The sequence below is a fragment of the Ostrea edulis genome, chromosome 3 (assembly GCF_947568905.1).
Source record: "Ostrea edulis chromosome 3, xbOstEdul1.1, whole genome shotgun sequence".
NCBI classification, from domain to species: Eukaryota; Metazoa; Mollusca; class Bivalvia; order Ostreida; family Ostreidae; genus Ostrea; species Ostrea edulis.
In genome coordinates this window covers 30,904,068-30,918,809 of record NC_079166.1, presented here as the reverse complement: position 1 = coordinate 30,918,809, position 14,742 = coordinate 30,904,068, and the positions used below count along the sequence as shown (strand labels likewise).

Here is a 14,742-nt window from a genome sequence, read left to right as displayed (position 1 = left end):
GAGAAATTATTGCCACAATAAAAAAATTATCAAAAAAAAGTGTGTGTGTGTGTGTGGGGGGGGGGGGGATAATATCCATACTTCAGGTGCCTGTGCTGAAACTCTAGAGGATGGAGTATACTAGTACAAGTTTTACCTATTGATTAGTACTTAACTGAAAAAAAAGCAAACTAGAATTAATTGTTGGAGGGGTATCATCGGTATAGGCTTCATACACGATTTCAATTTAAGGTACAGTGTATATTATGAGGTGTATTCGTCATTATTTGACCTGGTTACCACACAATACGGAGTTGAATTAGTGGGAGCTGGAACAAGTTTTCTGCCCCTCCCTTCCCGCTTTCTACGGGCCTCTCTGCATGCTAAGCATACATCATAACATTTATAGCTTTGAAAGAAATGTTTCGCTGTTTGGTAAACATATTAGAAGAATAAGCTTTCTGTCACATTTTAAGTTTATATGCATGTACCCTCTAACCTTTAATCTATTGTGACCTACATTTTGATTGGTTGATTTGGATTTTGAATTTCGAAATTCGAATCTCGTATTTTGAATTTCGAATCTCGTATTTTGAATTTCGAATCTCGAATGAGCCTTCTGGGCTTTCGTAGTTTTCAAAGTCTTGTCAAGATATTTCCAAATATCCTTTGTTCAAATCGAAAGTACAATTGCTGGGTTTTTCCTTTGGTGTGGCCATTTTTTTTTTTATAAAGGAACACAAAGCCAGTAAAGGTATGAGGTTTAGAAACGAAGACGATTTGACTGTTGAGCATTTGCACCCTTCTCAGAGATCACTCTGGATGGGATATAAACTTCAAAGAAATGTTTATGTACCTAGAGTACTAGTGTCACTCGCGTTTTAACTTTAGCTTTTCAGACAGGTGATATATGTTGTAAAAGAGGACTGCAGTATGTTTTGATAATATTCTTATTGTGGTTGATTGCTTGATTTATTGTTTCCAGTTTGAAAAGATATTTTGGTTTTATACCTCGTTTGTAATGTGGCTGAATAAATTACAATAGGCACATGTGATTACTGCATATATTCATTGCCATGGTAAATATTTGAACAATTAAGAAATTGAGTACAGTTCATAGTTAAAATGCTTGGTACTCGAGTTACATAAAATAAAATGATATGAAGTGTGAATTACACAATAATTGGAAACGCTGCAAATCTAACAATGGGTTTTCTGGAGTAGAGGCTATTTGCTTATGTCGAGAGACGTGTTTAAAGAAAATCGATAGCCCTAACATAGCTGTGCTATTGTCATATCCACTGCATTAAGGACATAAACGACATTTCCCAATTATATATATATATATATATATATATATATATATATATATAATATGTATATATATAATATATATATATATATATATATATATATATATATATATATATATATATATATATAATCCAAATAGAAAGAGTTGATATCACACAGTCAAAATAATTCAATAAAAAAAGCAGGAAAATATACAGATCAAAAATATATTTAAATCACTAGCGCTTTCTGGATTGTAACATCCATCCTCAGGTGAATATATATATATATATATATTCTCAACACTTTCTATAAATATTTCGACCGTGTTACCGGTCTTATTCAGTCGTGTTTATCTCTCATAACAACATTGCTATGAGAGATAAACACGATTGAACAAGACCGGTAACACGGTCGAAATAGTTATACAAAGTGTTTTGAGTTTTTTTAATGTTTTACTTCGAGAAAAGAGACTTATATATATAATATAAAATATCAAATATATATATATATATATATATATATATATATATATATATATATGACATTGATTAGCAAGCATACAAAACCCATGTAGTCCGTGGTGTAAATACGTTGGTAGATTCCGTGTAGTTTTAGTGCTAGATGTATTTTGTTGTTGTTTTGTTATTCTCTGTTGCTATTAGCCATATTGTAAACCTCTTCGTCCTGAAAATTTGACTATCTGGCTGTTCGTGTCCTTGGCCATTTCAGTGTATGCACTGTATGAAAACCATGGTAAGGAAATTGTGCGCAATCGATACGGAAACTTAAGAAAACAAATGGATTACGCAAGGTTTCAGCTTGGTAACGGAGTGCGTAAACCTAGGATGTCCCTTTTACCAGGTGGTTTACGCAGCGGGAACTTGCTGAAACCTAACGTTTTTAAACTGTTTCCGCACTACTGAAACTAGCCGCCACCCTAAGTTTACGCAAGGTTTCCGCGCATATTACGCACTATTGAAACTACTTTACAACCTAGGTTTACGCAGTGCATATTGTAAATGTTATTGAAGAAGACCCCGAGGGGGAATAGTGTATCTCATTAACATCATTTTCATTTCCAACATCCAAAATGTGAATTGCATCTATCATTTTATTGTACACCGGATACTTAAATTCGATATACACTTATTTAGCCAATATATACTTCCAACATTGAACATTATCTGTATCATGGGGTTGCTTGCTACGATCAAAATGCTTTCCTCACGGAAGGTGTGAACGGTCGACAGGGATGCTTACTCCTCCTAGGCACCTGATCTCACCTCTGGTATATCCTGGTATATCCTGGTGTCCATGTGTGCCCAGTTCTTTATTTTGTATTGCTTATAGGATTTATGAGATTTATTACTGTTCTTCATCTCTCTTATTTCGTTTTAGAAAATGGATAAAAAATTCAATAATGGAAAAGATAAAGACAAAGAGAATAATTCCAAAGATAGGTAATGGAATTTTCACATTATTATTGCTTGATTGTAAAATACATAGAGTTTGCTTGCAAATGTATAGTCTTTGTAATTTTACGTAGAAGAAAAATATTGGGTTGTAGTTCTTCGACACGATATGAAGAGTTTATCTATTTCTCTAAATCATTGAAGAAAACTATCGTTTTTAGCTCACCTGAACCGAAGGTTCAAGTGAGCTTTTCTGATCACATTTTGTCCGGCGTCCGTCTGTCCGTCTGTCTGTAAACGTTTCACATTTTCATCTTCTTCGCATGAACCACTGGGCCAATTTCAACCAAACATGACCAAAAGCATCCTTGGGTGAAGGGCTTTCAAGTTTGTTCAAATGAAGGGCCATGTCCCTTTCAAAGGGGAGATAATCACAAAAATGCAAAAATAGGGTGGGGTCATTTAAAAATCTTCTTCTCAAGAACCACTGTGCCAGAAGAGCTGAGATTTACATGAAAGCTTCCTGATATATTGCAGATTTACGTTTGTTCAAATCATGGCCCCCGGGAGTAGGATGGGGCCAGAAGGGGGGATCAAAGTTTTATATACAAATATATAGGGAAAGACTTTAAAAATCTTCTTCTCAAGAACCACTAAGCCAGAAAAGCTGAGATTTACATGAAATCTTCCTGACATAATGCAGATTCAAGTTTGTTCAAATCATGGGCCCCTGGGGGTTGGATGGGGCCACAATAGGGGATTAAAGTTTTACATACAAATATATAGGAAAATCTTTAAAAATCTTCTTCTCAAGAACCACTAAGCCAGAAAAGCTGAGATTTACATGAAAGCTCTTCTCATGAACCACTTGGCCAATTTCAACCAAACATGGCCAAAAGCATCCTTGGGTAAAAGGCTTTCCAGTTTGTTCAAATGAAGGGCCATGTCCCTTTCAAAGGGGAGATAATCACAAAAATGCAAAAATAGGGTGGGTCATTTAAAAATCTTCTCGAGAACCACTGGGCCAGAAGAGCTGAAATTTACCTGAAAGCTTCCTGACATATTGCAGATTTAAGTTTGTTCAAATCATAGCTCCCGGTGGTAGGATTGGGCCACAGTAGGGGATCAAAGTTTTACATACAAATATATAGGAAAAATCTTTAAAAATCTTCTTCTCAAGAACCACTAAGCGAGAAAAGCTGATTTTTACATGAAAACTTTCTGACATAGTGCAGATTCAAGTTTGTTCAAATCATGGTCCCCGGGGATAAGATGGGGCCCCAAGGGGGGATCAAAGTTTTACACACAAATATATAGGGAAAAACTTCAAAAATCTTCTTCTCAAGAACCACTGAGCAAGAAAAGCTGAGATTTACATGAAAGCTTCCTGACATAATGCAGATTCAAGTTTGTTCAAATCATGGGCTCAGGGGGTTGGATGGGGCCACAATAGGGGATCAAAGTTTTACATACAAATATATAGGAAAAATCTTCTTCTCCAGAACCACTGAGCCAAAAATGCTGATTTTTACATGAAAACTTTCTGACATAGTGCAGATTCAAGTTTGTTCAAATCATGGCCCCCGGGGGTATGATGGGGCCACAAGGGAGGATCAAAGTTTTACATACAAAAATATAGGGAAACACTTTAAAAATCTTGTTCTCAAGAACCACTAAGCCAGAAAAGCTGAGATTTACATGAAAGCTCTTCGCATGAACCACTTGCCCGATTTCAAGCAAATATGGCCAAAAACATCTTTGGGTGAAGGGCTTTCAAGTTTGTTCAAATGAAGGGCCATGTCCCTTTCAAAGGGGAAATAATCACAAAAATGCAAAGATAGGGTGGGGTCATTTAAAAATCTTCTTCTCAAAAACCATTGAGCCAGAAAAGCTGATTTTTACATGAAAGCTTCCTGACATATTGCAGATTCAAGTTTGTTCAAATCATGGCCCCCGGTGGTAGGATGGGGCCACAAGCGGGGATCAAAGTTTCACATACAAATATATAGGGAAAAACTTTAAAAATCTTCTTCTCAAGAACCACTAAGCCAGAAACACTGAGATTTACATGAAAGCTTCCTGACATAATGTAGATTCAAGTTTGTTCAAATCATGGGCCTCTGGGGTTGGATGGGGCCACAATAGGGGATCAAAGTTTTACATACAAATATATAGGAAAAATCTTTAAAAATCTTCTTCTCAAGAACCACTGAGCCAGAAAAGCTGATTTTTACATGAAAACTTTCTGACATAGTGCAGATTCAAGTTTTTTCAAATCATGGCCCCCGGGGATAAGAATGGGCCCCAAGGGGGATCAAAGTTTTACACACAAATATATAAGGAAAAACTTTAAAAATCTTCTCAAGAACCACTGAGCCAGAAAAGCTGAGATTTACATGAAAACTTCCTGACATAATGCAAATTCAACTTTATTCAAATCATGCGCTTCGGGGGTTGGATGGGACTACAAGGGGGGATCAAAGTTTTACATACAAATATATAGGAAAAATCTTCTTCTCCAGAACCACTGAGCCAAAAATGCTGATTTTTACATGAAAACTTTCTGACATAGTGCAGATTCAAGTTTGTTCAAATCATGGCCCCCGGGGGTATGATGGGGCCACAAGGGAGGATCAAAGTTTTACATACAAAAATATAGGGAAACACTTTAAAAATCTTCTTCTCAAGAACCACTGAGCCAGAAAAGCTGATTTTTACATGAAAACTCTCTGACATAGTGCAGATTCAAGTTTGTTCAAATCATGGACCCCGGGGATAAGATGGGGCCCCAACGGGGGATCAAAGTTTTACACACAAATATATAGGGAAAAACTTTAAAAATCTTCTTCTCAAGAACCACTGAGCCAGAAAAGCTGAGATTTACATGAAAACTTCCTGACATAATGCAGATTCAAATTTGTTCAAATCATGGCCCCCGGGGGTAGGATAGGGCCAGAAGGGGGATAAAAGTTTTGCATACAAATATATAGTTAAAATCTTTTTCTCAATAACCACTGAGTCAGAAAAGCTTATATTTACAAAAAAGCTTTCTGACATAGTGCAGATTCAAGTTTGTTCAAAGCATGGCCCCCGGGGGGTAGGATGGGGCCACAAGGGGGGGGGGGGTCAAAGTTTTACATAAAAATATATAGGAAAAATCTTCTTCTCAAGAACCACTGAGCCAAAAAAGCTGATTTCTACATGAAAACTTTCTGACATAGTGCAGATTCAAGTTTGTTCAAATCATGGCCCCCGGGGGGTAGGATGGGGCCACAAGTGGGGGGGGGGTCAAAGTTTTACATAAACATATATAGGAAAAATCTTCTTCTTAAGAACCACTGAGCCAGAAAAGCTGAGATTTACATGAAAGCTTCCTGACATAATGCAGATTCAAGTTTGTTCAAATCATGGGCCCCGGGGGTTGGATGGGGCCACAATAGGGGATCAAAGTTTTACATACAAATATATAGGAAAAATCTTCTTCTCAAGAACCACTGAGCCAAAAATGCTGATTTTTACATGAAAACTTTCTGACATAGTGCAGATTCAAATTTGTTCAAATCATGGCCCCCGGGGGTATGATGGGGCCACAAGGGAGGATCAAAGTTTTACATACAAAAATATAGAGAAACACTTTAAAAATCTTCTTCTCAAGAACCACTGAGCCAGAAAAGCTGATTTTTACATGAAAACTCTCTGACATAGTGCAGATTCAAGTTTGTTCAAATCATGGACCCCGGGGATAAGATGGGGCCCCAACGGGGGATCAAAGTTTTACACACAAATATATAGGGAAAAACTTTAAAAATCTTCTTCTCAAGAACCACTGAGCCAGAAAAGCTGAGATTTTCATGAAAGCTTCCTGACATAATGCAGATTCAAATTTGTTCAAATCATGGCCCCCGGGGGTAGGATAGGGCCAGAAGGGGGATAAAAGTTTTGCATACAATAATATAGTTAAAATCTTTTTCTCAATAACCACTGAGTCAGAAAAGCTTATATTTACAAAAAAAACTTTCTGACATAGTGCAGATTCAAGTTTGTTCAAAGCATGGCCCCCGGGGGGTAGGATGGGGCCACAAGGGGGGGGGGGGTCAAAGTTTTACATAAAAATATATAGGAAAAATCTTCTTCTCAAGAACCACTGAGCCAAAAAAGCTGATTTCTACATGAAAACTTTCTGACATAGTGCAGATTCAAGTTTGTTCAAAGCATGGCCCCCGGGGGTAGGATGGGGCCACAAGTGGGGGGGGGGGGGGTTCAAAGTTTTACATAAAAATATATAGGAAAAGTCTTCTTCTTAAGAAGCACTGAGCCAGAAAAGCTGAGATTTACATGAAATCTTCCTGACATAATGCAGATTCAAGTTTGTTCAAATCATGGGCCCCGGGGGTTGGATGGGGCCACAATAGGGGATCAAAGTTTTACATACAAATATATAGGAAAAATCTTCTTCTCAAGAACCACTGAGCCAGAAAAGCTGATTTTTACATGAAAACTTTCTGACATATTGCAGATTCAAGTTTGTTCAAATCATGGACCCCGGGGATAAGATGGGGCCCCAACGGGGGATCAAAGTTTTACACACAAATATATAGGGAAAAACTTTAAAAATCTTCTTCTCAAAAACCACTGAGCCATAAAAGCTGAGATTTTCATGAAAGCTTCATGACATAATGCAGATTCAAATTTGTTCAAATCATGGCCCCCGGGGGTAGGATAGGGCCAGAAGGGGGATAAAAGTTTTGCATACAAATATATAGTTAAAATCTTTTTCTCAATAACCACTGAGTCAGAAAAGCTTATATTTACAAAAAAAACTTTCTGACATAGTGCAGATTCAAGTTTGTTCAAAGCATGGCCCCCGGGGGGTAGGATGGGGCCACAAGGGGGGGGGGGGTCAAAGTTTTACATAAAAATATATAGGAAAAATCTTCTTCTTAAGAAGCACTGAGCCAGAAAAGCTGAGATTTACATGAAATCTTCCTGACATAATGCAGATTCAAGTTTGTTCAAATCATGGGCCCCGGGGGTTGGATGGGGCCACAATAGGGTATCAAAGTTTTACATACAAATATATAGGAAAAATCTTCTTCTCAAGAACCACTGAGCCAGAAAAGCTGATTTTTACATGAAAACTCTCTGACATAGTGCAGATTCAAGTTTGTTCAAATCATGGACCCCGGGGATAAGATGGGGCCCCAACGGGGGATCAAAGTTTTACACACAAATATATAGGGAAAAACTTTAAAAATCTTCTTCTCAAGAACCACTGAGCCAGAAAAGCTGAGATTTACATGAAAACTTCCTGACATAATGCAGATTCAAATTTGTTCAAATCATGGCCCCCGGGGGTAGGATAGGGCCAGAAGGGGGATAAAAGTTTTGCATACAAATATATAGTTAAAATCTTTTTCTCAATAACCACTGAGTCAGAAAAGCTTATATTTACAAAAAAGCTTTCTGACATAGTGCAGATTCAAGTTTGTTCAAAGCATGGCCCCCGGGGGGTAGGATGGGGCCACAAGGGGGGGGGGGGGTCAAAGTTTTACATAAAAATATATAGGAAAAATCTTCTTCTCAAGAACCACTGAGCCAAAAAAGCTGATTTCTACATGAAAACTTTCTGACATAGTGCAGATTCAAGTTTGTTCAAATCATGGCCCCCGGGGGGTAGGATGGGGCCACAAGTGGGGGGGGGGGGTCAAAGTTTTACATAAACATATATAGGAAAAATCTTCTTCTTAAGAACCACTGAGCCAGAAAAGCTGAGATTTACATGAAAGCTTCCTGACATAATGCAGATTCAAGTTTGTTCAAATCATGGGCCCCGGGGGTTGGATGGGGCCACAATAGGGGATCAAAGTTTTACATACAAATATATAGGAAAAATCTTCTTCTCAAGAACCACTGAGCCAAAAATGCTGATTTTTACATGAAAACTTTCTGACATAGTGCAGATTCAAATTTGTTCAAATCATGGCCCCCGGGGGTATGATGGGGCCACAAGGGAGGATCAAAGTTTTACATACAAAAATATAGGGAAACACTTTAAAAATCTTCTTCTCAAGAACCACTGAGCCAGAAAAGCTGATTTTTACATGAAAACTCTCTGACATAGTGCAGATTCAAGTTTGTTCAAATCATGGACCCCGGGGATAAGATGGGGCCCCAACGGGGGATCAAAGTTTTACACACAAATATATAGGGAAAAACTTTAAAAATCTTCTTCTCAAGAACCACTGAGCCAGAAAAGCTGAGATTTTCATGAAAGCTTCCTGACATAATGCAGATTCAAATTTGTTCAAATCATGGCCCCCGGGGGTAGGATAGGGCCAGAAGGGGGATAAAAGTTTTGCATACAATAATATAGTTAAAATCTTTTTCTCAATAACCACTGAGTCAGAAAAGCTTATATTTACAAAAAAAACTTTCTGACATAGTGCAGATTCAAGTTTGTTCAAAGCATGGCCCCCGGGGGGTAGGATGGGGCCACAAGGGGGGGGGGGGGTCAAAGTTTTACATAAAAATATATAGGAAAAATCTTCTTCTCAAGAACCACTGAGCCAAAAAAGCTGATTTCTACATGAAAACTTTCTGACATAGTGCAGATTCAAGTTTGTTCAAAGCATGGCCCCCGGGGGTAGGATGGGGCCACAAGTGGGGGGGGGGGTTCAAAGTTTTACATAAAAATATATAGGAAAAGTCTTCTTCTTAAGAAGCACTGAGCCAGAAAAGCTGAGATTTACATGAAATCTTCCTGACATAATGCAGATTCAAGTTTGTTCAAATCATGGGCCCCGGGGGTTGGATGGGGCCACAATAGGGGATCAAAGTTTTACATACAAATATATAGGAAAAATCTTCTTCTCAAGAACCACTGAGCCAGAAAAGCTGATTTTTACATGAAAACTTTCTGACATATTGCAGATTCAAGTTTGTTCAAATCATGGACCCCGGGGATAAGATGGGGCCCCAACGGGGGATCAAAGTTTTACACACAAATATATAGGGAAAAACTTTAAAAATCTTCTTCTCAAAAACCACTGAGCCATAAAAGCTGAGATTTTCATGAAAGCTTCATGACATAATGCAGATTCAAATTTGTTCAAATCATGGCCCCCGGGGGTAGGATAGGGCCAGAAGGGGGATAAAAGTTTTGCATACAAATATATAGTTAAAATCTTTTTCTCAATAACCACTGAGTCAGAAAAGCTTATATTTACAAAAAAAACTTTCTGACATAGTGCAGATTCAAGTTTGTTCAAAGCATGGCCCCCGGGGGGTAGGATGGGGCCACAAGGGGGGGGGGGGTCAAAGTTTTACATAAAAATATATAGGAAAAATCTTCTTCTTAAGAAGCACTGAGCCAGAAAAGCTGAGATTTACATGAAATCTTCCTGACATAATGCAGATTCAAGTTTGTTCAAATCATGGGCCCCGGGGGTTGGATGGGGCCACAATAGGGTATCAAAGTTTTACATACAAATATATAGGAAAAATCTTCTTCTCAAGAACCACTGAGCCAGAAAAGCTGATTTTTACATGAAAACTTTCTGACATAGTGCAAATTCAAGTTTGTTCAAATCATGGACCCCGGGGATAAGATGGGGCCCCAACGGGGGATCAAAGTTTTACACACAAATAAATAGGGAAACACTTTAAAAATCTTCTTCTCAAGAACCACTGAGCCAGAAAAGCTGAGATTTACATGAAAACTTCCTGACATAATGCAGATTCAAATTTGTTCAAATCATGGCCCCCGGGGGTAGGATAGGGCCAGAAGGGGGATAAAAGTTTTGCATACAAATATATAGTTAAAATCTTTTTCTCAATAACCACTGAGTCAGAAAAGCTTATATTTACAAAAAAGCTTTCTGACATAGTGCAGATTCAAGTTTGTTCAAAGCATGGCCCCCGGGGGGTAGGATGGGGCCACAAGGGGGGGGGGGTCAAAGTTTTACATAAAAATATATAGGAAAAATCTTCTTCTCAAGAACCACTGAGCCAAAAAAGCTGATTTCTACATGAAAACTTTCTGACATAGTGCAGATTCAAGTTTGTTCAAATCATGGCCCCCGGGGATAAGATGGGGCCCCAAGGGGGGATCAAAGTTTTACACACAAATATATAGGGAAAAACTTTAAAAATCTTCTTCTCAAGAACCACTGAGCCATAAAAGCTGAGATTTACATGAAAGCTTCCTGACATAATGTAGATTCAAGTTTGTTCAAATCATGGGCCCCGGGGGTTGGATGGGGCCACAATAGGGGATCAAAGTTTTACATACAAATATATAGGAAAAATCTTTAAAAATCTTCTTCTCAAGAACCACTGAGCCAGAAAAGCTGATTTTTACATGAAAACTTTCTGACATAGTGCAGATTCAAGTTTGTTCAAATCATGGCCCCCGGGGGTAGGATGGGGCCACAAGGGGGGATGAAAGTTTTACATACAAATATATAGGGAAACACTTTAAAAATCTTCTCATGAACCACTTTCCCAATTTCAACCAAACATGGCCAAAAGCATCCTTGGGCGAAGGGCTTTCAAGTTTGTTCAAATGAAGGGCCATGTCCCTTTCAAAGGAGAAATAATCACAAAAATGCAAAGATAGGGTGGGGTCATTTAAAAATGTTATTCTAAAGAACCACTGAGCCAGAAAAGCTGATTTTTACATGAAGGCTTCCTGACATATTACAGATTTAAGTTTGTTCAAATCATGGCCTCCAGTGGTAGGATGGGGCCACAAGCGGGGATCAAAGTTTCACATACAAATATATAGGGAAAAACTTTAAAAATCTTCTTCTCAAGAACCACTAAGCCAGAAACACTGAGATTTACATGAAAGCTTCCTGACATAATGTAGTCTCAAGTTTGTTCAAATCATGGGCCCCTGGGGTTGGATGGGGCCACAATAGGGGATCAAAGTTTTACATACAAATATATAGGAAAAATCTTCTTCTCAAGAACCACTGAGCCAGAAAAGCTGATTTTTACATGAAAACTTTCTGACATAGTGCAGATTCACGTTTGTTCAAATCATGGCCCCCGGGGTAGGATAGGACCACAAGGGGGATAAAAGTTTTGCATACAAATATATAGTTAAAATGTTTTTCTCAATAACCACTGAGTGAGAAAAGCTGATATTTACAAGAAAACTTTCTGACATAGTGCAGATTCAAGTTTGTTCAAAGCATGGCCCCGGGGGGTAGGATGGGGCCACAAGTGAGGGGGGGGGGGTTAAAGTTTTACATAAAAATATAGGAAAAATCTTTAAAAATCTTCTCAAGGACCATTGGGCCAAAGAAGTTAACATTTACATGAAAGGTTTCTTACATAGTGTAGATTCAAGTTTACAAAGGATAGTTTGGGCCATAGTAGGGACTAAGGTTTTACATGCAAATATATATGGAAAGTCTTCAGATATGGGCCAAGGTGACTTAGGGGAGCGATGTGGCCCATGGGCCTCTTGTTATTCATCTTCTCTCAACATTCTCCATGCATATCTCAAAGGAAAATTCAATTAATCAGAAATCAGATAAATAGAATAGTTAAGCAAATGATGAGAATTCAAGGTTTTAAACTTATATGTTATTAATAATTTGATTACCGAAGGTAAAATAACAATCTTATAATGAAATAAAGATGCCGATCATATTCCAAAAACGATGTTTACTAACGAATAACACATATACAGAGTTGCAATAATTTGCGACTTTTATTTCTGTGAAAACTTCTACTACATAAAAAATTACCATTGCATGTAACGCTGTCGCTAATAGTAAATCCAACACAAGAAAATATATATTAATAAGCAAGTGACAAATAGGCTATTGCGATCCACACGTAAATGTGACTGACGCTATGTGATAAAATGTGACGTATGAATTCCCCCAGTGAAAAATGTATTTCAATATGAACAGGACAATGCTTACTTGGTAAATCATTAATGCGAATATGATATAGGCCTATTTGTTTTAATCTATTATTCGACCATCATACAGAGAAAGATGTTTTACAACAATGATTTGTGTACAAGTTGATGCTAATATTGACAACGAGAAAACAATATGTGTATCAAACCGAAGAAACTTATTGTACACGCTGACTTTCTATTCCATAGAGGGCTGAAAACAGTGTTGCGATGTAAATTCAGAGAGCAAAAAAAAATAGTCCCGGCTTCTGGTTGTCAAGGAGGTGTGTCCATACCAAATCAGTTCACCAAACTAGGTTATACAAAAATAAACCGCGTTCCTCAATTGGAATTTAACCAATCAGAGACAATGATACAATAAAAAATGAATTATTGATGCATAAAATAAACCAAGTCACTGCTAAGATGCATAAAAATATGAATAACCACATCCTTTATCAACACTTCTTGATACCTTTCAAATATAATCGGATGCGTGCTAAAGTAAAGAAATGTTCAGGGCACAAGTTAATATTATCAGATGAGAATATGTAAACATAAATGACGGACCAGATGTCAATTATCTATATCCCCCCTACCAAGTTCGTAAATTCATATACACATTGACAGTGTATGTTTGCGATCTCTATTTTGTATAATTCAATGCATGGGAATATTAATACGTACTTCATATTCTTATGTGGGGATCCGGGTGAGAACAGATCCTCAGTACCCCTTGTTTGTCGTAAGAGGAACTAAATGGGGCGGTCCTTCGGACGAGACCGCAAAAACCTAAGTCCCGTGTCACGGCAGGTGTGGCATGATTGTTATGGTTCAGAACAAACCCTTAATATAGCGCATTAGATTTTACTAACAAAAGGCAATTAAACAATTAATAAGATTTATTTACAATTAACAATTGAGAGAAAATTGTTACAATGGCAAAACATTAACTTGAACAATAAATCCAAAGAAACAGATAAATAATTTATCTAAAATTGCAGTTCCCAGTGAAGTAAAATCCAATAGTAAAGTGTTTAACCAGAGCTTTTTTACCAAAATAATTTTAGTATATATATAAGAACAAGGAATTTTCTAGCACAATCCTGAAAAACCGTGATGTAACGAATGAGACTAAGTAATCTATCCTGGGATATGATTACACCTAGTCCAACACTTGTTCATCATCATGCTTCCTGTAATTTTAATTTGGAGCTCTCTGTATTTGTTACCTGACTATGTCCATACAGAACTAAGGTTTCACATACTGTAATAGCACTAAGGTGAAATTGTAGCACAGTCACGAGTGGTTGTTTTTAATGACAAAAATTAATTACCAGGTGCCATGTCAGGATCAAATTTGGCATTTGATATGTATGTCTTCAGTCCGAGTCATCCATGATGTATATAGGGACACATTAATCACCTAAGTAATAAAATCCTGACTGACCTTACCTTGTCTAAAAAATTACTTTAAGTTTTAAAGTCTTACGTAATCTTTCTACTAAAAATAGCGTGAGGCTCTAGAATAATCTTGGTCACATGTGTCAATGAAATAAACGTCTGACTTCCCAGAACATTGTCTCTGCCTTTGATATGTTTGACATCAATATCATACTCTTGCAATGACAAACTCCATCTTGTGAGTCTTTGATTCTTGTTTGACATTATATAAAAAAACGTGAGAGGGTTGTGGTCCATAAAAACAAGAATTGGATGTACAGTAACATTCAAATAAACATTAAGATGTTGCAAAGCTAATAACAAAGCAAGATACTCCTTTTCAATGGTTGAATAATTATGTTGCTATTTTGTAAGTTTCTTTGAAAAATAAGAAACAACTCTATCTACATTGTCACTTTGTTCTTGAAACAAAGCAGTGCCGATATCTACATCTACAGTAGATTAAACTGTTTAGAACAAAATGGAGCTGCTCAGTTGAATTAAGGCGTCCCATACAAAAATAAAGTAAAATAGATGCATCAAATGGCCTTTAGCGATTTATATGGAAAATATTTAATGGAAAATATCCGAGAACGAAACGACGTTTAAATCGATACCCAATAGGCTTCCATATATTTTCATCGAGGCATATATTTAACCTCACGAGACCATCACGTGACATTATACATTTAGAAC

General features: G+C 37.3%; 1 protein-coding gene across 1 annotated transcript in view; it reads left to right on the top strand.

Annotated features, from left to right (window-relative positions):
* The first annotated feature begins 690 nt into the window (after window positions 1-690).
* The window catches only part of LOC125674936 (uncharacterized), a 224,920-nt gene continuing 210,868 nt past the window's right edge, over window positions 691-14,742 (top strand). Inside the window, exons 1-2 of the mRNA XM_056160865.1 lie at window positions 691-733; window positions 2,674-2,735. Coding sequence (XP_056016840.1) covers window positions 2,677-2,735 — 59 coding nt within the window. The 5' untranslated portion in view covers window positions 691-733; window positions 2,674-2,676. The remainder of the gene's footprint in view (window positions 734-2,673; window positions 2,736-14,742) is intronic.